The 23,761-nt window shown below is 48.9% G+C and overlaps 1 protein-coding gene across 2 annotated transcripts in view; it reads left to right on the top strand.

Moving 5' to 3' along the window:
• Positions 1 to 23,761, top strand: part of dnah3 (dynein axonemal heavy chain 3) — a 194,462-nt gene that overhangs the window by 37,182 nt on the left and 133,519 nt on the right. For both annotated transcript variants that reach the window (XM_072481778.1, XM_072481779.1), the window contains exons 5-11: positions 513 to 702; positions 1,403 to 1,598; positions 13,047 to 13,172; positions 14,909 to 15,104; positions 16,225 to 16,404; positions 20,331 to 20,467; positions 21,986 to 22,091. In XM_072481778.1, the coding sequence (XP_072337879.1) occupies positions 513 to 702; positions 1,403 to 1,598; positions 13,047 to 13,172; positions 14,909 to 15,104; positions 16,225 to 16,404; positions 20,331 to 20,467; positions 21,986 to 22,091 (1,131 nt within the window). The remainder of the gene's footprint in view (positions 1 to 512; positions 703 to 1,402; positions 1,599 to 13,046; positions 13,173 to 14,908; positions 15,105 to 16,224; positions 16,405 to 20,330; positions 20,468 to 21,985; positions 22,092 to 23,761) is intronic.

A 23,761-nucleotide genomic window follows, 5' to 3' on the forward strand; every position in this document is an offset into this window, starting at 1 on the left:
GGTAAGAATGTGGAACTCTCTCCCACAGCGAGAGGTTGATGAGAAGAGCATCGACCATTTAAGGGGAAGCGAGTCAACCATTTAAAGGAGAAAGAAATAGGTGATTGATTTAGATGAGAAAAGTTGGGACGAGATTCGAGTGGAGCATTAACGCCAGCACGAATGATAGGGCCGAGTGGCAGTTTCTCTGCCGTACATCCTTTGTAATCCTATGTTTCTAAAAACAATTAACTGTACTCTAATGTAAGAGAGAAACAAAACATAATGGAAGTCTAACGGGATAAAATTTGCAAACAATTTCTATTTCTATTACATTTTATTTATTTACCACATGCCAGATTCGTTAAAACATGGCGACACATGGCGAATACATGAACACACAACAGATACATGGACACCTGGCGGACACATGACAGACACATGGCAGATACATGGTGGATACATGCCGGATTCAGGGCCTGTTTGAGTGCTTGATGCCAGAAGACTTTTACTTTTCCTTTATATTTTCACAGAGATATATATACTACATTGACCATGGCATCCAACCCGATATGATTGAACCACAAAAAACTGAACAAATAGACCGAATAGAACAACTTCTGCCAAAGGATCTTCGAAATGTTCCGGATTTGCAAGAGCTACGTGATGATTTGCTGGAGGAGGTTCACATTGACTATGACTGCAGCCTTAGGAAAGCCATTGGTACAGTAACTCTAATTCCCAAATCCACAAAATCTTCCTGTTAGAAATCAATACAATCCTCTATGTTTCTGTCACCAGCTGGATGTGCTAATAACCTGAGATAATTTCCACACATTTGACATGAGCGTGGAGATGGTGGTGCTGCACCTTTATTACAGGACGGAGTTCGACCCTCCCTCCCTCCCTCACTGTCCCCCTGCCTCCGATTTTCCTGCAGCCTCAGAATGCGCAGGTCAAAATGCCACCTATTATTCTCCACTAAGGTTGGATTCTGGTGTACATTAACACACTACCGCCCTCTCCCCCCCTCCGAGCCCATCACGTGGGCCGCACGGTGGCACAGTGGGTTAGCACTGCTGCCTCTCAGCTCCAGAGAGCCGGGTTCGATTCCGACCTCGGGTGACTGTGCGGAGTCTGCACGTTCTCCTCATCTCTGTGTGGGTTTCCTCCGGGTGCTCTGGTTTGCTCCCATAATCGAAAGATGTGGAGGTGAGGTGGATTGGCCATGCTAAATTGCCCCTTAGGTGGGGTTATGGAGATAAGGCGGGGATTGGGTCTTGGTGAGGTCAGAGGGCCAGTGCAGACTCGATGGGCCGATTGGCCTCTTGGGCACTGTAAGGATTCTATGATTCTATGTATATTTCCTATCACGGTGGATTTCTACCTGGAATTAATTCAATGCTTGTTGCAATTTTTTCAGTGAACTACATCTTAAAGGATCCTTCTGAACGAATGCGTCTCTTTGTCTCCTCTGTACCTCGGCCTTTTCCTCAAAGAGTTATCCGTGCTCCTGTCCCTTGGCACAATGCGTACGGTAAAGCTAAGGCTTGGAACGAATCTCACCTCTTCATTATCAATCCAATGATGACTTTACTACAGGACTTCTGGTACACAAAGTAAGATAATCAACTGCAGGCTGACTTTGCAAAGAACAAAGAACAAAGAAAAGTACAGCACAGGAACAGGCCCTTAGACCCTCCAAGCCTGTGCCGACCATGCTGCCTGTCTGAACTAAAATCTTCTGCACTTCCTGGGTCCGTATCCCTCTATTCCCATCCTATTCATGTATTTGTCAAGATGCCCCTTAAATGTCACTATCGTCCCTGCTTCCACCACCTCCTCCGGCAGCGAGTTCCAGGCACCCACTACCCTCTGTGTAAAAAACTTACATCTCCTCTAAACCTTGCCCCTCGCACCTTAAACCTATGCCCCCTAGTAATTGACCCCTCTACCCTGGGGAAAAAGCCTCTGACTATCCACTCTGTCTATGCCCCTCATAATTTTGTACACCTCTATCAGGTCGCCCCTCAACCTCCGTCGTTCCAGTGAGAACAAACCGTCTGATTGTACAATTCTTACATACTTACTTACGAATTAAGAACTGAAGTAGGCCACTTGGCCCCTCGAGCCTGCTACTCCATTCAATCAGATCATGGCCAATCTGATTGTAACCTCAATCCCACATTCTTGCCCACCCCCGATAATCTTTCACCTCCCTGTTAATCAAGAATCTATCCAGCTCGGCCTTAAAAATAAGCCTCTCCTTCCACCGTATTTTGAGGAAAAGCTTCAAAGGCGCACGACCCTCTGAGAGAAAACATTTCTTCTCATCTCTGTCTTGAATGAGTGACCTCTTATTTTAAAACATTGTCCCCCTAGTTCGAGATTCTCCCACAAGAGGAAACACCCTCTCCACATCCACCCTGTCAATACCCCTCAGCATCTTAAAGTTTCGATCAAATCGCCCCTTCCCGGTATTAGTCCAGTAAACAGTCTCTGAACTGCTTCTAATGCATTTACATCTTTCCTGAAATAAGGAGACCAATATTGTACATAGTATTCCAGATGTGATCTCGCCGGTGCTTTACAATTGAAGCATAACCTCCCTGCTTTGATAATCAGTCCCCCTCACAATAAATTATAACGTCCTATTCCTCTTTTTGCTCGCCTTTTATCCAGATTACTTCACAAATAATGCATAAATTAATAATAATAATAATCTTTACTATTGTCACGGGTAGGCTGACATTAACACTGCAATGAAGTTACTGTGAAAGTCCCCTAGTCACCACATTCCGGCACCTGTTCGGGTACACCGAGGGAGAATTCAGAATGTCCAAAACAATAAGCAGAATTATCAATACAGTTGCCTAATCTGTTCTATTTGAACAGAGGACCGGGTAAAGGCAGGAGAATGGCCTTTTTCTGCATGTAACAATTCTGCGATTATGTTTGATCTGACAGTCAATATGAATATGGCCTATTAATCTGTACCTTTTCTCTGTAAATTGAAAATGACCTTTTGAGCAATATTATAGAAATGAATGAGTAATGGGTATTAATGAAAGGAATTATTGACCTGGATTTTCAATCAAAGGAGAGGGAATCGGGAACATTTCCGGCTCAGTAGGCAGGACTCTGTCGTATCGGGGCGGCCGCTCGGCCCATCCGGGCCGGAGAATCGGCGGCCCCACTGATTCCAGCGGCCCGCGGCCGACGCCGCGCCAACGCAAATGGCGCCGATTCTCCGCACCTCGGAGAATCGCGCGCCGGCATCGGGGCGTCGTGGCGCGGTTGCGGCGCTTCTCCGGCCCGGCACGGGGCTGGGAGAATCCCCCCGGGATCTTCATCGCCAGGGAGGGCTGGGGTCAGTCCAGCTGACCCAGGACAAAGTGAAGAGGCAGCCACAGGGGCTGTTGAGTTTGGAGGCGCACTGTTGAAAAGGCTCACTGCGATGTCCAGGGCCCTCCAGCCCTCACACCCCCTCAGCCTCCAAACACTCTCCGTGCCACCTCATGTCCCCACCCAACCTCTGTGGTCCCTCATTCCTACTATGCCAAATTCTTCCCTTCCAACCACCCTTCTAGCCCCTCAGAACAGAACAGCAGAGTAGATGTCCTTGTCCTCTGTTTGTTTGGGTTCTCACACAAGCCAAGCATACATAATGAGGCTGAGCTCAGAGCCCAGGCAATTTGTTGAAATAGTTGCTCCCCAGAGAAAACATTGTTTGATTGACAATTCATTCTCTCTGACTCTGCTGTCAATTTCATAATGTTTATTTATGCAAGTTAAGTGGTTTCAAGGGTTGTGGTTTTTGTTATTGATACTTGAAATGGTCTGGATGATTGCCACTATTGTTAGCTTGTAGTGAATTCTTTCTCCAAGATAGGAGAAAGTTATGAATGAAGTACTTTTTTCAAAGGTTTTTTTGTACACCCACCACTATACACTACATAGTTCATTGGTTCAAGAAAGTGTATAATGGGTAAATGGGAAGGAATGTGCCATAGCTGGGCATGGGGGCATGAGGGGCGTTGGTGATTGATGGAAGGACAGCGATTGGCATGGGGCATGAGAAACAAAGAGAGTGGGCGGAAGAGCAGAACTTGGCATAGGAGGCATAAGGAGGACCTTTTGAACTTTCCTTTTACAAGGTCCACCAATAATAATAATAATTTTTATTAGTGTCACAAATAGGCTTACATTATCGCTGCAATGAAGTTACTGTGAAAAGCCCCTAGTCGCCACACTCCGGCGCCTGTTCGGGTACACAGAGGGAGAATTCGCAATGTCCAATTCACCTGACAAGCACGTCTTTCAAGACTTGTGGGAGGAAACCGGAGCGCCCGGAGGAAATCCACGTAGACACGGGGAGAACGTGCAGACTCCGCACAGACAGTGACCCAAGCCGGGAATCGAACCCGGGTTCCATGGCGCTGTGAAGCAACAGTGCTAACCACTGTGCTACCGTGCCGCCCACACAGAGACGGGGGTGCACAAAACCACTAAGGGGCTGTGAACCGTGGTGCTTTAGAAACCTGGCCCGCCTCCATGAAAATGGCGGAGGAGTGGGACATATCTATCTCCGCGATGGAGCCTGCCAGGATGGGCTTGCTGGATGCAATTCAAAGGAATAATTCTGATTGCCATGGGGAATGAATTTGGAATGAATGGGGAATGAGTCATCGGAATTAAACTTTAACTGTAGAAAATGGGATAAATGCAATTAAAACAAGCTTGGAGCCGATTACACTGCAAAGTTTGAGGCTGTGTTGCCTTAAAAGGTTAACAGCTGGAAAGATGAGGTCATAAAACAGCAAGTGGACTCAGCTAGTTAAGGAACTGGAGACATGGGTTGAACTCTTCCAAGTCCCATTGGGGCGTTCGATGGCGGGCATGGAGGAAGAATACGGCTGGAGACCCAGAAACCATTTCTATGCGAGCGTGAAGTTCCCAGCAGATGTTCTCCTGGTGCTCACCATGGCAGTTTGGAAAACCCGCTGCAGGGCAGCATGAAACTAATTTGCATCCCACTATTGGGCTGCAGATGAAAGCCCGACTGGAATCTTCCACACACTCCTGTTCCTCCTCCGCCCTAGCAAGAAAGCACGCCGGTGTAAAACGCACCTGAAACCGATATGGGACTCACCTGAGCAATGCCCAGGGCTGCCTCTGGAGTTCATAGATTATCATAGAATTTACAGTGCAGAAGGAGGCCATTCGGCCCATCGAGTCTGCACCGGCTCTTGGAAAGAGCACCCTACCCAAGGTCAACACCTCCACTTATCCCCATAACCCAGTAACCCCACCCAACACTAAGGGCAATTTTGGACACTAAGGGCAATGTATCATGGCCAGTCCACCTAACCTGCACATCTTTGGACTGTGGGAGGAAACCGGAGCACCCGGAGGAAACCCACGCAGACACGGGGAGGACGTGCAGACTCCGCACAGACAGTGACCCAAGCCGGAATCGAACCTGGGACCCTGGAGCTGTGAAGCAATTGTGCTATCCACAATGCTACCGTGCTGCCCCAGGATGGAGGCCACCTGTAACCCTAGACCACGAAACACCACAGCAGTGGGTCGGGGGAACATTTGAAGGTGGACCTTCCGGACTCGGAATATCCTGAAGGGGATTCATCTTCAGGCCTCAGAATTTTCCTAGGGATACATTTTCATTTTCAAGAAGTCCACCTCCTTTCTTCACTGGGTCAGGGGTGTTGGGTGCATTTTCACTTTGGCGCCCAAATAGAATGGTGAACTACACATCACCAGTCCTGCCCCGCCACAGAATATGACATAAAACACCCGGTTACGTAATTAATGAGGTCGGGACAGGAAGATTAATCGTGCTTTCCCAACGGCCTCTGCGGCAGGGAAAACTCCACATTCTTACCATAGGACTTTGTCCCAAAATGGGAGAATTCTGCCCATGATGCCTGCACTCCCTGCAGTAATGACAGTCCAGAGAGATATTTTGTCCTGGGACTTAGAGCTCAATTAGTTTAAAAACATTCAGTGAACCCTGAAAGGTTGTAAAAACCATTTACATAATCAGATCAAAGAATAAATTGTAAATGGGGGATAACTAACCTAAAGGTTGGTTTGAGGACAGCCCAGAGCAGGCTACACCATATTAGAGATGGGCGGAGTCTAGGGCAGTTCTCCGGTTTCAGTTTACCTGGGTGTTTTTGCTGAGAATTTTTATTTGCAGTTTGGACCTTGTGTGGTTTGCAGCTCACTCAGAGGTAGCCAAAGTGAATTATAGTTTGGCTACCTCTAGCCGAACTGGAGGCCTTTTAGGCCTGCGCTATAAGCAGAGTGAAAAAATAACTTCACCATTAACCCTGTGAAATGCAGGTGAAACTTTAATTTCAGTTTGAATTTTCTGAGGGACCAGAGGCTGGAAAATTGCCTCATTTGAAACAAATGGAAGCATCCACAGTGGTCCTCTACAGAGTCTTGTGCCAAAGAAAGCAGTAAGCAGGTTAGCTTGGAAGTATTGTAAATTAACCAGAACAAGGGACTGAGGAGTCCAAAGTCAAGCGACGGTGAATGAAAGTTTTACCTCTGAGAATAACTAGAGCTGAGGAATATTCTCCAGAGGACTATGGGAGACTTATGGATTCTCCCTACAAAAATAAACAACTTTAAGATTGATGTGTCTTCTTGGGGGGAGAAAGAAGCAAACCTGAATGCATAACCTACACAGTTATAAACCATATTATTAAGGTAATAGTCCTTGGGCAGCTGTGGGTTAGCCCTGCTTCCTCATTGGATTAGATTTGTTTATTGTCACGTGTACCGAGGTACAGTGAAAAGTATTTTTCTGCGAGCAGTTCAAACAGATCATTTTTTTTTTTTTAAATAATATTTTATTGAAAATTTTTGGTCAACCAACACAGTACATTGTGCATCCTTTACACAACATTGTAACAATACAGATAATAATGACCTTTTTAAATTTAAACAAAAACAACAACAAATAAATAAATATTAAATAACAAAAAACAAAAACTAGCCCTAATTGGCAACTGCCTTGTCTCAGGCCACACACCCCCCCCCCATCCCCCCCCGTCCCTCCCCCCCCCACCCCCCCCCCCCCCCCCACCCAAGTCCTGGGCCGCTGCTGCTGCCTTCTTTGTTCTCCCCTATCTATCTTTCCGCAAGATATTCGACAAACGGTTGCCACCGCCTAGTAAACCCTTGAGCCGACCCCCTTAGGACGAACTTAATCCGCTCTAACTTTATGAACCCCGCCATATCATTTATCCAGGTCTCCACCCCCGGGGGCTTGGCTTCTTTCCACATTAGCAATATTCTGCGCCGGGCTACTAGGGACGCAAAGGCCAAAACATCGGCCTCTTTCGCCTCCTGCACTCCCGGCTCTTGTGCAACCCCAAATATAGCCAACCCCCAGCTTGGTTCGACCCGGACTCCTACTACTTTCGAAAGCACCTTTGTCACCCCCATCCAAAACCCCTGTAGTGCCGGGCATGACCAAAACATATGGGTATGATTCGCTGGGCTTCTCGAGCACCTCGCACACCTATCCTCCACCCCCAAAAATTTACTGAGCCGTGTTCCAGTCATATGTGCCCTGTGTAATACCTTAAACTGAATCAGGCTTAGCCTGGCACACGAGGACGACGAGTTTACCCTGTTTAGGGCATCTGCCCACATCCCCTCCTCAATCTCCTCCCCTAGCTCTTCTTCCCATTTCCCTTTTAGTTCGTCCATCATAGTCTCCCCTTCGTCTCTCATTTCCCTATATATATCCGACACCTTACCGTCCCCCACCCATTTCTTTGAGATGACTCTGTCCTGCACCTCTTGTGTCGGGAGCTGCGGGAATTCCCTCACCTGTTGCCTCGCAAAAGCCCTCAATTGCATGTACCTGAATGCATTCCCTTGAGGCAACCCATATTTCTCGGTCAGCGCTCCCAGACTCGCAAACTTCCCATCCACAAATAGATCTTTCAATTGCGTTATACCTGCTCTTTGCCACATTCCATATCCCCCATCCATTCCCCCCGGGGCAAACCTATGGTTGTTTCTTATCGGGGACCCCCCCAGTGCTCCGGTCTTTCCCCTATGTCGTCTCCACTGTCCCCAAATCTTCAGTGTAGCTACCACCACCGGACTCGTGGTATAGTTCCTTGGTGAGAACGGCAATGGGGCTGTCACCATAGCCTGCAGGCTGGTCCCCCTACAGGACGCCCTCTCTAATCTCTTCCACGCCGCTCCTTCCTCCTCTCCCATCCACTTACTCACCATTGAAATATTAGCGGCCCAATAATACTCACTTAGGCTCGGTAGTGCCAGCCCCCCCCTATCCCTACTACGCTGTAAGAATCCCTTCCTCACTCTCGGAGTCTTCCCGGCCCAAACAAAACCCATGATACTCTTTTCTATCCTTTTGAAAAAAGCCTTCGTGATCACCACCGGGAGACACTGAAACACAAAAAGGAATCTCGGGAGGACCGCCATCTTAACCGCCTGCACCCTCCCTGCCATTGACAATGCTACCATATCCCATCTCTTGAAATCTTCCTCCATCTGTTCCACCAACCGCGTCAAATTTAGCCTGTGCAATGTGCCCCAATTCTTAGCTATCTGGATCCCCAGGTAACGAAAGTCTCTTGTTACCTTCCTCAACGGTAGGTCTTCTATTTCTCTACTCTGCTCCCCTGGATGCACCACAAACAGCTCACTCTTCCCCATGTTCAATTTATACCCTGAAAAATCCCCAAACTCCCCAAGTATCCGCATTATTTCTGGCATCCCCTCCGCTGGATCCGCCACATATAGTAGCAGATCATCCGCATATAAAGATACCCGGTGTTCTTCTCCCCCCCTAAGTATTCCCCTCCATCCCTTGGAACCTCTCAGCGCTATCGCCAGGGGCTCAATCGCCAGTGCAAACAGTAATGGGGACAGAGGACATCCCTGCCTTGTCCCTCTATGGAGCCGAAAATATGCCGATCCCCGTCCATTCGTGACCACACTCGCCACTGGGGCCCTATACAACAGCTGCACCCATCTAACATACCCCTCTCCAAACCCAAATCTCCTCAACACCTCCCACAGATAATCCCACTCCACTCTATCAAATGCTTTCTCGGCATCCATCTCCGTTTCACCCTCTGGTGGGGCCATCATCATTACCCCTAACAACCTCCGTATGTTCGTGTTCAGCTGTCTCCCCGTCACAAACCCAGTTTGGTCCTCATGAACCACCCCCGGGACACATTCCTCTATTCTCATTGCCATTACCTTGGCCAAGACCTTGGCATCTACATTGAGGAGGGAGATTGGTCTGTAGGACCCGCATTGTAGCGGATCCTTTTCCTTCTTTAAAAGAAGCGATATCGTTGCTTCTGACATAGTCGGGGGCAGTTGTCCCCTTTCCTTTGCCTCGTTGAAGGTCCTCGTCAGTAGCGGGGCGAGCAAGTCCAAATATTTTCTGTAAAATTCAACTGGGAATCCGTCCGGTCCCGGGGCCTTTCCCGTCTGCATGTTCCTAATTCCTTTCACCACTTCTTCTACCGTGATCTGTGCTCCCAATCCCATCCTTTCCTGCTCTTCCACCTTGGGAATTTCCAGCTGATCCAAAAACTCTATCATTCTCTCCCTCCCATCCGGGGGTTGAGCTTCATACAATTTTTTATAAAATGTCTTAAACACTTCATTCACTCTCTCCGCTCCCCGCTCCGTCTCTCCATCTTCGTCTCTCACCCCCCCTATTTCCCTCGCTGCTCCCCTTTTCCTCAATTGGTGTGCCAGCAATCTGCTCGCCTTCTCTCCATATTCATACTGTACACCCTGCGCCTTCCTCCACTGTGCCTCTGCAGTGCCTGTGGTCAGCAAGTCAAATTCCACATGCAGCCTTTGCCTTTCCCTGTACAGTCCCTCCTCCGGTGCTTCCGCATACTGTCTATCCACCCTCAAAAGTTCTTGCAACAACCGCTCCCGTTCCTTACTCTCCTGCTTCCCTTTATGTGTCCTTATTGATATCAGCTCCCCCCTAACCACCGCCTTCAACGCCTCCCAGACCACTCCCACCTGAACCTCCCCATTGTCATTGAGTTCCAAGTACTTTTCAATGCATCCCCTCACCCTTAAGCACACCCCCTCATCCGCCATTAGTCCCATGTCCATTCTCCAGGGTGGACGCCCTCTTGTTTCCTCCCCTATCTCCAAGTCTACCCAGTGTGGGGCATGATCCGAAATGGCTATAGCCGTATATTCCGTTCCCCTCACCCTCGGGATCAATGCCCTACCCAACACAAAAAAGTCTATGCGTGAATAGACTTTATGGACATAGGAGAAAAACGAGAACTCCTTACTCCTAGGTCTACTGAATCTCCACGGGTCCACCCCTCCCATCTGCTCCATAAAATCCTTAAGCACCTTGGCTGCTGCCGGCCTCCTACCAGTCCTGGACTTCGACCTATCCAGCCTTGGTTCCAACACCGTGTTAAAGTCTCCCCCCATTATCAGCTTTCCGGTCTCTAGGTCTGGGATGCGTCCTAGCATTCGCCTCATAAAATTGGCATCGTCCCAATTCGGGGCATACACGTTTACCAACACCACCATCTCTCCCTGTAGTTTGCCACTCACCATCACGTATCTGCCCCCGTTATCCGCCACTATAGTCTTTGCCTCGAACATTACCCGCTTCCCCACTAATATAGCCACCCCCCTGTTTTTCGCATCCAGCCCCGAATGGAACACCTGCCCTACCCATCCTTTGCGCAACCTAACCTGATCTATCAGGTGCGTTTCCTGTAACATGACCACATCTGCTTTAAGTTTCTTAAGGTGTGCGAGTACTCGTGCCCTCTTTATCGGCCCGTTCAGCCCTCTCACGTTCCACGTGATCAGCCGAGTTGGGGGGCTTCCTACCCCCCCCCCTTGCCGGTTAGCCATCATCTTTTTCCAGCTTCTCGCCCAGTTCCCACGCGGCTGTATTTCTCCCAGACGGTGCCCCCCCCGCCCATCCTTTCCCGTACCCACTCCCCCCTTTCCCCATCAGCAGCAACCCAGTAATTCCCCCCTCCCCCCCCCCCCCCGCTAGACCCCCCGCTAGCGTAATTACTCCCCCCATGTTGCTCCCAGAAGTCAGCAAACTCTGGCTGACCTCGGCTTCCCCCCGTGATCACGGCTCGCCCCGTGCGGCGCCCCCTCCTTCCTGCTTCTCTATTCCCGCCATAATTATCATAGCGCGGGAACCAAGCCCGCGCCTCTCCCTCGGCCCCGCCTCCCATGGCCAACGCCCCATCTCCTCTCCCTCCCCACCTAGTTCAAACAGATCATTAAGTACATGAGAAGAAAAGGGAATAAAAGAAAATACATAATAGGGCAACACAACATATACAATGTAACTACATAAGCACCGGCATCGGATGAAGCATACAGGGTGTAGTGTTAATGAAGTTAGTCCATAAGAGGGTCATTGAGGAGTCTGGTGACAGTGGGGAAGAAGCTGTTTTTGAGTCTGTTCGTGCGTGTTCTCAGACTTCTGTATCTCCTGCCCGATGGAAGAAGTTGGAAGAGTGAGTAAGCCGGGTGGGAGGGATCTTTGATTATGCTGCCCGCTTTCCCCAGGCAGCGGGAGGTGTAGATGGAGTCAATGGATGGGAGGCAGGTTCGTGTGATGGACTGGGCGGTGTTCACGACTCTCTGAAGTTTCTTGCGGTCCTGGGCCGAGCAGTTGCCATACCAGGCTGTGATGCAGCCTGATAGGATGCTTTCTATGGTGCATCTGTAAAAGTTGGTAAGAGTCAATGTGGACATGCCGAATTTCCTTAGTTTCCTGAGGAAGTATAGGCGCTGTTGGGCTTTCTTGGTGGTAGTGTCGACATGGGTGGACCAGGACAGATTTTTGGAGATGTGCACCCCTAGGAATTTGAAACTGCTAACCATCTCCACCTCGGCCCCATTGATGCTGACAGGGGTGTATACAGTACTTTGCTTCCTGAAGTCAATTACCAGCTCTTTAGTTTTGCTGGCATTGAGGGAGAGATTGTTGTCGCTACACCACTCCACTAGGTTCTCTATCTCCCTCCTGTATTCGGACTCATCGTTATTCGAGATCCGGCCCACTATGGTCGTATCGTCAGCAAACTTGTAGATGAAGTTGGAACCAAGTTTTACCACACAGTCGTGTGTGTACAGGGAGTAGAGTAGGGGGCTAAGTACGCAGCCTTGCGGGGCGCCGGTGTTGAGGGCTATTGTGGAGGAGGTGTTGTTGTTCATTCTTACTGATTGTGGTCTGTTGGTCAGAAAATCGAGGATCCAGTTGCAGAGTGGGGAGCCAAGTCCTAGGTTTTGGAGCTTTGATATGAGCTTGGCTGGGATTATGGTGTTGAAGGCAGAGCTGTAGCCAATAAATAGGAGTCTAATGTAGGAGTCCTTGTTTTCGAGATGCTCTAGGGATGAGTGTAGGGCCAGGGAAATGGTGTCTGATGTGGACCGGTTGCAGCGGTATGCGAATTGCAGTGGATCAGGGCGTTCTGGGAGTATGGAGGTGATGCGCTTCATGATCAACCTCTCGAAGCACTTCATTACGACTGAAGTCATGGCGCCGAGGTCCCAGGTTCGATCCCGGCTCTGGGTCACTGTCCGTGTGGAGTTTGCACATTCTCCCCGTGTCTGTGTGGGTCTCACCCCCACAACCCCAAAAATGTGCAGGCAAAGCGGTGGATTGGCCACGCTAAATTGCCCCTTAATTGGAAAAAATTAATTGGGTACTCTAAATTTATTTTTAAAAAGGTCCTTGCTTTTTAAAATTTGTTCTATATACAATAACATTTATTTTGCTTCTAAAAAAGTGAAATATTGGTTCAAATTAGTTATTCTGATTCACCGTTAAACGTTAACCATCATCATGACATCCTGCAATTAATGTCAAGGAAATAAATGTGCAGGGAATATTGTTTTATGTTTTTTATTGCTCGACGTAACTATCAAACAATTAAACTGAAATGGTAACAGGAAGGTGCAATTCAACCGGAAGGGCGCCCTGGTTTCATAAATCAACCATTTTCTTCATTCAGGTTTGATGATCTGCGATTTGTTCGGCTAAAGGAAATAAAACATGAAGACCTTCCAATGCTCCCTCAGGAGTTTGAAGATCTTGTAAAGAAGCAGTGTGGAGAGGCTCGGAGTATTCTGGAAAGCATGTCAGTATGGTAGATTTTACGTAGGTGAAAATATGTAAAAGCACTCTGATTGTTTCAGCGTTTTTTTCTTATTCGTTCATGGGATGTGGGCGTCGCCGGTTAGGCTGACATTTTTATTGCCCATCCCTAGTTGCCCTTCAGAAGGTGGTGGTGAGCTGCCTTCTTGAACCGCTGCAGTCCCTGAGATGTAGGTACACCCACTGTGCTGTTAGGGAGGGAGTTCAGGGAGTTTTGACCCAGCGACAGTGAAGGGACGGTGATATATTTCCAAGTCAGGGTGGTGAGCGACTTAATAATAATAATAATAATAATCGCTTATTGTCACAAGTAGGCTTCAATGAAGTTACTGTGAAAAGCCCCTAGTGGCCACATTCTGGCGCCTGTTCGGGGAGGCCGGTACGGGAATTGAACCCGCGCTGCTGGCATTGTTCTGCATTACAAGCCAGCTGTTTAGCCCACTGTGCTAAACCAGCCCCTTGGGGGGGAATTTGCAGCTGGTGATGTTTCCATGTGTCTGCTGCCCTTGTCCTTCTAATTGTTTGAGATCGTGGGTTTGGAAGGTGCTGTCGAAGGAGCATTATTAATGATCCTTCAGGTTTTGGGCAGTGAGGGGAATAATTTTTTAAAAACATTCCACATCTACCATCATCTTGGAGTGAATGACCAGTTAAAGTTTCTCCTACTCAGCCTGAAAATACACTATTCCCCAAATGCAAAGTAAGCCCTTACTGGAACCTCGTAACATAAAAACATAGAAAAAGGAGCAGGAGGAGGCCATTCGGCCCTTTGAGCCCACTCCGCCATTCACTATGATCATGGCTGATCATCCAATTCAATAGCCTGATCCAGCCTTTCCCCCCATATCCCCTGATCCCTTTGCACTAACTGTCCCGTTAAACATTTTGGGCTGGATTCTCCGTCACGGAATGCGTTCCCCGATGGGATGGAGAATCGGGCGTCAGGGCAAAATCAGGATTGGCGTTGGGTGCCGACACAAACACGATACTCCGACCCCCCCCCCTCTCCCGTTGGCAGCGTGAACGAATTCCATGGCGCACGTCAGTGGGAGCATGTAAATAAATGGAAAAAGGGTCGGTAATGGTCCATTTGCATCTATTTAGCGGGTCTGGCGCCCCCTATCCTCTGCCCTCTCGTGATGCTCCGGTCTCCACAGCTGGGAATCACGTGGGCGCGGTTCACTTGTGACCTTTGCAATCATGGGTCTGGCGCGGTGGACCTTGCGGTGGGTCAAGGCGGCAACCAACGCTACAACCCCATCAGAGCCCATGCAAGGCCCTGTTTGGACTGTTCCCTAGCTTCCAGAGAGGGATCCCATTTCTGGGAGGCAGGGGTGGTCTGTGTGTGGTGGGGAGAAGGGCTGTGTGTGTGGGGGGTTCTGTGCAGGAGGTTCCTTTAGGTGGTGTTCCCTGGGGGGGGGGGGGGGGGGAGCGTCTCCTATTTCTGGAGGAGGAGAGGACAGTCTGCGGCCTGTGCGATTCAAAGCCCCCATCTCTCCCCTTCTTCCCGTGCTCTGATCGGAGAACACCTGGCCCTCCCGTCAGACTGAATGACTAATTCCGTGCCATGGAAGAGCTACTGGCCTGCAGCCTCACTGTTACTTTAGTGACTTGGGCCTCTGATGAAACCGAGCCAGACGTGTCCCTCGGGCTTGGCTTCTCATAAAATCAGTATTTGTGCCCCGAGGCTCAAGCGAACTTGTTAATTTGTGCTTGCAGATGGATTCCAACTTGTGCTACCCTCTTCCTTACCCACAAAGAGAAGTGGATGCACCTGGTGCCACTAAATGATTGCGATTCCACTCAACGAGTGAGGGAGTTCTTTGCCTGTGCGGCCTCTATCATGTCTTTGCAACTCAGGGAGCAAATTATCCACTCTTTGGAGGACCTTCTCTTGTTTTTTACCGCACACAAGGTACTGTATTGAATTATGTGGGGTATGCATGAAGCAATGGGCCTTAAAATGAGCAGTTTACGGCACAAATATTAGGGATAGTTTTGTTCCGCCGAGCAGATGAAGTATTATTGTCACGTTCGTCATTTAGGTCACATTGTTTGTAAAGTATATCATTTTAATAAATGCTTTGATAGTCTGGTAAAACTCTGCACATCAAATAAGCAGTTTCTTGTCAGTTCCGTTTGTGTGTTATTAGAGAGCACAGCAAGTACATTTTCAGCTGCCCGCTGTATAAAATAAATTTAATCCTCTCCTTCCTTTAGGGTATTGCCGCGAATCTAAATCTACTATTAGAAGAAGAATTTTCATTTATACTAGAAGGTTGTGCTAAAAGATGAACAATCATAGAATTTACAGTGCAGAAGGAGACCATTCAGCCCATCGAGTCTGCACCCGCCCTTGGAAAGAACACTCTACTTAAGCCCACGCCTCCACCCTATCCCCATAATCCAGTAACCCCCACCTAACCTTTTGGACACTAAGGGGCAGTTTAGCATGGCCAATCCACCTAAACGGCACATCTTTAGACTGTGGGAGGAAACTGGAGCACCCAGAGGAAACCCACGCACACACGGGGGGGGGGGGGAGTGCAAACTCCACGCAGACAGTCACCCAGCTGGGAATCGAACCTGGGACCCTGGAGCTGTGAGGCAGCAGTGCTAACCACTGTGCCACCGTGCCACCCATGTAGTATTTGGTAGCTATCTTTACTCCTACACGCAGACTATTGTTGTCAACACTGACGTCTGCAGGGACATGAGTCAGTGTATCTAATCCTTTGATGAAAACGTCACATTACTATGTGGATGGAACGTTTCCTCGGAGACACAAAAGTAGTTTTGATTCTTAATCAAGAATAACCAGTTATGATGTGAAGCTGCAGGGAAAGATGCTTTGACCTCCCACCTGGTAAACAGGGCGGTAACACCCTAAAAATCACGAGGCAATGAGTAGCTTCTTTGTGAACTTATTAGTTTTTGATAATTTGATCAAAAATGCATTTTCCCGGGAACTGCTGCCGATATTTTTGCAAACACTTGCACATTCCTTTGCTAATGGCATTTATTGCTGCTGACAGGATGGGAACGATTTTGGAGACGAATACAGTGAGATGCAATATGTTAGGCCACAAATCATGATCCTCAAACTGAAAATCGAAGAGCCTAAAATCACTTTTGAACCAAGTCTGGATGAGTGCTGGGATTTAATAGATCGATGCTTCAAGGAAATTCTTAAAAGCGCTGATGGAATTCTTAAGGTATTTTAAAAACAATTTAGTGTACCCAATTAATTTTTTCCAATCAAGGGGCAATTTAGCGTGGCCAATCCACCTAGCCTGCACATCTTTGGGCTGTGGGGGCAAAACCCACGCAGACACGGGGAGAATGTGCAAACTGCACACGGACAGTGACCCAGAGCCGGGACCGAACCTGGGACCTTGGAGCCGAGAGGCAGCAGGGCTAACCCACTGCGCCACCCTGCTGCCCTTCTTAAGGTACTTCAACGATGTGTACTCAATTCTGTGTCTGGTGAGTTGACTCCCGTTCCTACTCCTTAGATGTGCAGCTTTTGCTGTTCATGTACAGATATAAACTAAGTGTTTGCCTGACTGCTCCTCTTGTATCTCACCAACAACCTGTGCTATAGTTACGTAAGCTGCTGTCTATGGTGCATTGAAGGCTTGACAGCAGGAAAATCAAGTCATGGTGAGTAAAGTCCAATGCAGATGAAATGACTTCCAAAAAGTTGGGAATCACCAATGAAACAGTATAACCATACTCGGAATAAATGCAGTGAGCATGGGACTGTCATTTAGGCAAGGCGGCAACTATGCTGTTTCACTCTTTAAAGGAATTCCGGCCTACCACTTCCATTGATCATTGCCTCCACTGCGTTCCGCGCTGCTTGGAATATCCTTGTGCTGGCTGTTAACTTGCACTTTCTCCCTAAAAACAAATGTTTTATCTATGTTCTAACATCGCCACAAGTTGTATTATTATCACTGTAGTGGTGGAAAGTACAAAGTCCTGAAATTATAGTGGTTGTTGGTGGTGCGATGGACGCTGGTGGGAGAGAATTTTACATCCAGTTTTTATCCGTTTAAGACCCTGATCATAGATCCTAATTTCCAATGAGGGATGTTGGGGGGAGAAGGTCTTTTAAGCAGGATGCGCGGTTGATAAAATCCGGGAGACCCCGGCTCACAATGCCTCGCGAGATCCAACGTGATTTTGCGAGATGTTGCAATGTAAATCCTGCCGGTTGTGGGCGGGATCAGTTTTTGGTTAACCTGCATATTAGAACGAGACTGTTAGGGCGGGATTCTCCCAGCCCTGGGCCGGGCCGGAGAATCCCCGCGAATAGGCCACGCCGCCCCGACGCCGGCACGCGATTCTCCGCAGAGCGGAGAATTGGTGCCATTGGCGCCGCCGGTCGCGGTCCGCTCTGTGCGGCTGGCCCGCCGATTCTCCGACCCAGGTGGGCCGAGCAGGCGTAAGGAAAGAACTGAGTCCCACTGCCGCCGTTCTAACCTGCTCTGGGCCGGCGGGACCTCAATGTGGAAGGGTCGGGTGGTGGCCTGTGGGGGGGGGGGGGGGGGGGGGGGGTCCGACCCCGGGGGGGGGGGCCTCCGATGTGGCCTGACCCGTGATCGGGGTCCACCGATCGGCGGGCCGCCCTCTCTGGCTGGTAGCCTCCTTTCCTACGCGCCGGTCCCTGTAGTCCTGCGCCATGTTGCGTCAGGGCCTGCGCGTTGAAGGAGGCCACTGCGCATGCGCACATTGGCGCCGGTGCCACTGCGCATGTCCTCATTGGCGCCGGCACAAATGCGCATGCGCGGTTTCCGCAGCGCACAGTTCGCGCCGGGATCAGCAGCTGGAGCAGCGCGAACCGCTCCAGCGCTGTGCTGGCCCCCTGGAGCAGCCAGAATTAGTGCTGGGAGCGGCCCGTTCACGCTGTCGCGTTTTACGACAGCGTGGACACTGTGCCGCGAGATTGGAGAATCCCGCCCCAAGTCTCACTCTAATGTGCAGATTCCCGAGTTACCTGAGACTTTGTGATTCATCCCCTTCGCCTCGGAGACCTTGTGCAAGCGCTGATCAGTGTGCCCACAAACGGGGACCAGACGGAACAGCACTCGCGGGGGGCCTCCCAGGGGAGCGGCACGCCCTTTGGACAGGGTGGTGTCCTGGCACTGCTGGTGCCACCGGGGCACATAGTGTGTTCGGGCTTGAGGGGGGTCATGGATTTCTTTGGGGACCTCAGAGATCGGGGCACCATTTAAAAATGGCTTCCCAATCTCTCGCTACACTGGAAAGATCTGGAGAGCAGAACGCCCCTGTGTACCAAACAGGGCTATGTACGGCCTCGGCCATGCGTTCCTCGCTGAGGCCCCTTATACAACGCAAGTCACGTTGTATAGCCATGTGTTTCTCGGCGCTGCGAGCCCCGGGAGAAGAACGGCTAAACGCGCTCACTATGGGACTTTGTTCCAATTTAGTTGAATCGAGCCCGAAGATTCACAGGCTTATATAAAGCAGCACCATAGACAATCTGCACCCTTCAAAGGATACCCAGAGTTTAGTACCTCAAACCTTTCCTCAATATTTCAATGGAGTTCTGTGCCACAAGGCACCTGTACCCTGTAGGATGTATGCACGGGAACCCCAAGCTGCCACTCCTTCCAGGGTCCTCGCACTTTTAAGAAGCCTCCACCTAAATGCCCTCTGAAAAGCCCCAGCCTGCAATTCAATTCAAGGACAATTGCCGCACCAGCCTACCCGAACAGGCGCCGGAATGTGGCGACTAGGGGCTTTTCACAGTAACTTCATACTTGTGACAATAAAAGATCATTATTATTAACATTAATTGGGAATCGGCATTCATTGCTGGCCCAGGCAGTACCTCTGAGATCGTTGTCTCAACATCAAGTTTCTGACATCTCCATAGCCTCCACACGGGTACATTGTGCTCGACCTCATATACGTCATCTCCTGGCTCCAGTGTGAGTCACTCCCATCAAATTCCTCTTCTGTATTATTACAGGGGGGGAACTGCCCTGGAAGCAAGCTAGAAATGGTCTGTTATATAAAGTAGGAATGTTTTTTTATTCTTCTCTAGTTTGCCCTTGAACTGCAGGCCAGCAGTTCTAAGAAGTGTGTCCTTTGCTTTGTAGCCTTTTCAACCTCCTGTGTTCCCTCATCACTATCTGCCAGCGAGAGGAGACAGTGTTATGGGCCAGGGTTTAGAGAACCCAAAGTGTATCATGGAGTTCACCTGACCCACAACTTTTACTAGATTGTGGTATGGGGAGCACACGGCCCACTCTACAGGTGTGGTGCAGCAGAAATTTTTAAAGCAAAACAATGTTTATTCTATGAACTCAGTTAACCTTTTTAAAACATACAGTGAACATCTTAGCATCCATCAATTCAAATACACCCCCCAAAGAATACAACACTCTAAGGAATCCTTAAACTTTCATTTTAACATCCATAAGACAAAATCCTTTTTACAGAAGCACATCAGGTTTAAATTCTCTACTGAGAGCAGTTTTCACTCTGAATTCACCAAATGATCTAGAGATAGTCTTTAGATGGCAGAGAGATCAAAATTAGCACAGGGCTAAAGAGTTGGCTTTTAAAGCAGACCAAGGCAGGCCAGCAGCACGGTTCAATTCCCGTACCAGCCTCCCCGAACAGGCGCCGGAATGTGGCGACTAGGGGCTTTTCACAGTAACTTCATTTGAAGCCTGATTGTGACAATACGCGATTTTCATTTCATTTCATTTTTCATTTCAATTGCACCTTCTGTGGCTGGCTTCAGCTCCAACACGAAGACGAAACCAACAAACACAGACACACCCAAGCTTTTCTCAAAGCGAAACTAAAAAGCAGAGCCAGAGCTCAGCTCCGCCCACAGTCAGACATCACTGCAGCCACTTGAGCAGACAAATATTTCTTGAAGTGACATTCCCAAGCCAACAGATAATCTGCTTCTGCAGTAGGCCAGCGTCAAACTGTTTTGTAATCGGTCGCAGGGAGATTTTCTCATGGTGTTTAAAATGAAGCCTTTCCCCTTTCAGCAGACGACCTGTTGTCAGGAATAACGTGGCTGTACAACAGTCTAATTCTGATAGACAATGCTCATGTCCGCAGGCTAAGAGGTTGTCCTTTTCTGTGACAGGTGGAGTGTGAACTTTTCCCAGACATTCGAGAAAAAAATCTCACCATTCGCCCAGTAAACGAGGAGGAATCTTTAGTCAGTGAAATAATCAGCAAAGCACACGACATCTTTAGTGCGAATATCATTGGGCCACAAAGGTAAACCTGGGTGAAGTTTTTTATATTTGGAAAAAGGACACGTAATCCTCCGTAATTAACAACACGGACATAATTTAACGTTAGTGACGGGGGCCTTGCCCGCTGGCTGAAGAATTGGCAAGAGCCCCGCATTGCCTCCGGTGGGTAAGCACCACCCGAATTAAGCGCCTTCAACTATCAATGTTGGGCCTTCCCCACAGTTTGGATGCCAAGGCCGGGAAGCCCATTCCCAATCAGACGCTGGCAGCTCTCCAATGCCCATTGGCATCATCGGGAGCAGTGTCTGCTGACAGTGATGCACCCACCAGTGGCCTCGGGTTAATGACGGGCCCAGGCCGCAGGTGAGCGTGGGTGAGATGGGGGGGGTGTTGCTGGGAGTCAAAGGAAGGGCAGGGGGCGGAGCACTAACTACTGTGCCACCGTGCTTCCCTCCGGGGAACGCCATCAAAATTATGTAATGTCCCCAACGCCTCGCCAAGTCTGAAGAAAAGAGAAGAGCAAGACCTGTCCGAGCTAACCCCTGGGATCCACCATACTACAACAAAACAAGGAACAGCCAACCAACCGCCACGTGGGCCCACCTAATTCTCAGCCCCCATCCTCCCAGGGCAAGCCCGTCCGGTCCTGTGCAGGACATGGCGCTTAAAGAACCCCCACCCCCCGGCGAGAGACCACCCCTCCAGACACACCACCTACCACCAAAAATAGAGAATATTAAAACCGACCTCTGTCACAAACGTTCTGACAGCAGAAGGACGGTCAAAGAGGGAGTCCCAATTCAGTAGAAATGACCGACTCTCCCCTAAAGAGGAGCTGAACAACCCCCCCGCCCTCTACAGGATAAAACAGCCTGGGCACAACGGAGGTTAAGCGCAGCCGGAAGAAAAGGATCAGACCGGACTATGGGGGACCTTCCTTGAACATAGCGAGGACAGAACTAACCCTACACCCACATCCTTCACCCCCTCACCCTCCTCAGTGTGGTTCAGGGCAGCCAATAGGTTTGTGAAGTAAAAGCTACCATTCAGGAATGTAACCCACTCCCTTATTACATGTTTTCCCATTGGATAGCACATTGTTCGTTTAGCATACTGTTACTTTAGGAAGGTATTAGGATTGCTACACGAGAGAAACAACACAAAGTAGTACGTCTGAGTTTGAAATACTTAAACACACAAGAGATAAAATCACATTTGCACCTCTCCCTGCCATGATGCTTTGGTTTGGTGGTCTCATTATGCCTGGACGGCTGGTTGGTGATGCAGAGCGAAGCCAACAGCGTGGGTTCAATTCCTGTACCGGCTGAGGTTATTCATGAAGGCCCCGCCTTCTCAACCTTGCCCCTCGCCTGAGGTGTGGTCACCTCTCCCCCTCAAAAGGAAAAGCAGCCTGTGGTCATCTGGGACTATGGCGGCTTTACTTACACGAGCCATGTCAAAATACAAACGTACTTCACCGTATTTAATTCTACATAACGTTTAATTGTACACTAAATATTTTACTTTCTCTTTCTTTTAGCTACCTAAATGTGTATAAAATATACAACGATCTTTTGAACAACAAAGCAGAGCAAGAAATTACTACTTTTCTGTCAGAAAAACATTCGATGGAAGCGTTCATAACAGTAAATATTCTGCTCCTGTTTTAAGCCTCTGTAAATGTGCAGCTTTGTAGGGAAAAGAATGATACCAGCTCATGGTTTATTTCAGAAACACAGCCAACAAAAATATTCTATTGCTAGACTTTACTGGGACAGTGTTTTAGAAAATGCTTTTGCAGGTTTTGATTAGGTTTGGCCCACGTTCGATTCTCCAATTTACACTTATTGCACAGAACAGGCTAAATCGCCAAGATCACGCCTGCATCTTTCCCCGTGGTGCTATTGTGGTTTGGGCAGCTCCTTATGTCATTTGACGAGGCCACGGCCTCAGTTTCGGTCACACAGTTAGGACAAGTAGAACAGAATCCAGTATATCTCATTGGGGCAAGATTGTTAAAGATCAACGTGGATCCTCTACTCTCGCTGATATTCAGAGAGACACTAGACAGAATGCAGCAATGATGGTTTGCATCTCCTCTCATTTCCGACGAAAGAGGAGCAGGTTTCCTTTTTTTCATTATTGGATAGCCTTTGTTCCATCGCAACATTAGGACGTTTAAAAGTACGGGAAATGTTGCCTAACCAGGAAGCTATCCATTCGCAACCTCTCCAGTATGAATGAGGGCAATTGTCATGGTTCAAGGTTTCTGTCTGCACCAACTTGGGAGAATATTGATGTTAAGAATCGTACTGTTAAATTCAATGTGATTCAATCACAGAAATGCCATGGTGCAGGAGGAACCCGTTCACCCCATCATGGCACTCCAAACGAGCATCTTGATTTAGTGTCATTCCGCCGCCTTTTCTCCCTACCCCTCACATTGTTCCTCTAATGCCCTCTTGAATGCCTCGATTGAACCTGCCTCCGTCACACTTCCGGGCAGTGAATTCTAGACCCGGGCGGCTCGTTTTTTTCTCATACTGTCAGGAGATTAAACTTCGGCTGAACTGGGAACAAGGGCAATTAAATCTACCGCAAGGGAATGAATGTTTCCATCTGTGTTAACCCATCAGAAGGCTGCCTGCTGGGAATATATCCTTGGGAGAGAGAGCAGCAGGTTTGGGTGCCTGCAGGGGCCCAAATACACACCACCGTACCCCTTCGATAGGAATGTGGAGAGAAAAATACAAAGGGACTCGCAAATTGGTAGCACAGTGGTTAGCACTTTTGCTTCACAGCGCCAGGGCCCCAGGTTCAGTTCCCGGCTTGGGGCACTGTCTGTGTGGAGTCTGCAAGTTCTCCCCGTGTCTGCGTGGGTTTCCTCCGGGTGCTCTGGTTTCCTCCCACAAGTCCCGAAAGACGTGCTGTTAGGTGAATTGGACATTCTGAATTCTCCCTCTGTGTACCCGAACAGGCGCCGGAATGTGGCGACGAGGGGCTTTTTACAGTAACTTCATTGCAGTGTTAATGTAAGCCTACTTGTGACAATAAATATTATTATTATTAAATAGCAAGGCCTGGCTTAGTGAGGGAAAATTTACACCCAGAACTAATCAGAATCAGGAGGCTGAGCGTGACAAATTAAGCAGTCCATTTATTAAACGTCGAGTGAGATCATAGAATTTAGAGTGCAGAAGGAGGCCATTCGGCCTATCGAGTCTGCACCGGCTCTTTGAAAGAGCACCCCACCCAAGGTCAACATCTCCACCCTATCCCCATAACCCAGTAACCCCACCCAACACTAAGGGCAATT

Source organism: Scyliorhinus torazame, chromosome 17 (genome assembly GCF_047496885.1).
Source record: "Scyliorhinus torazame isolate Kashiwa2021f chromosome 17, sScyTor2.1, whole genome shotgun sequence".
NCBI classification, from domain to species: Eukaryota; Metazoa; Chordata; class Chondrichthyes; order Carcharhiniformes; family Scyliorhinidae; genus Scyliorhinus; species Scyliorhinus torazame.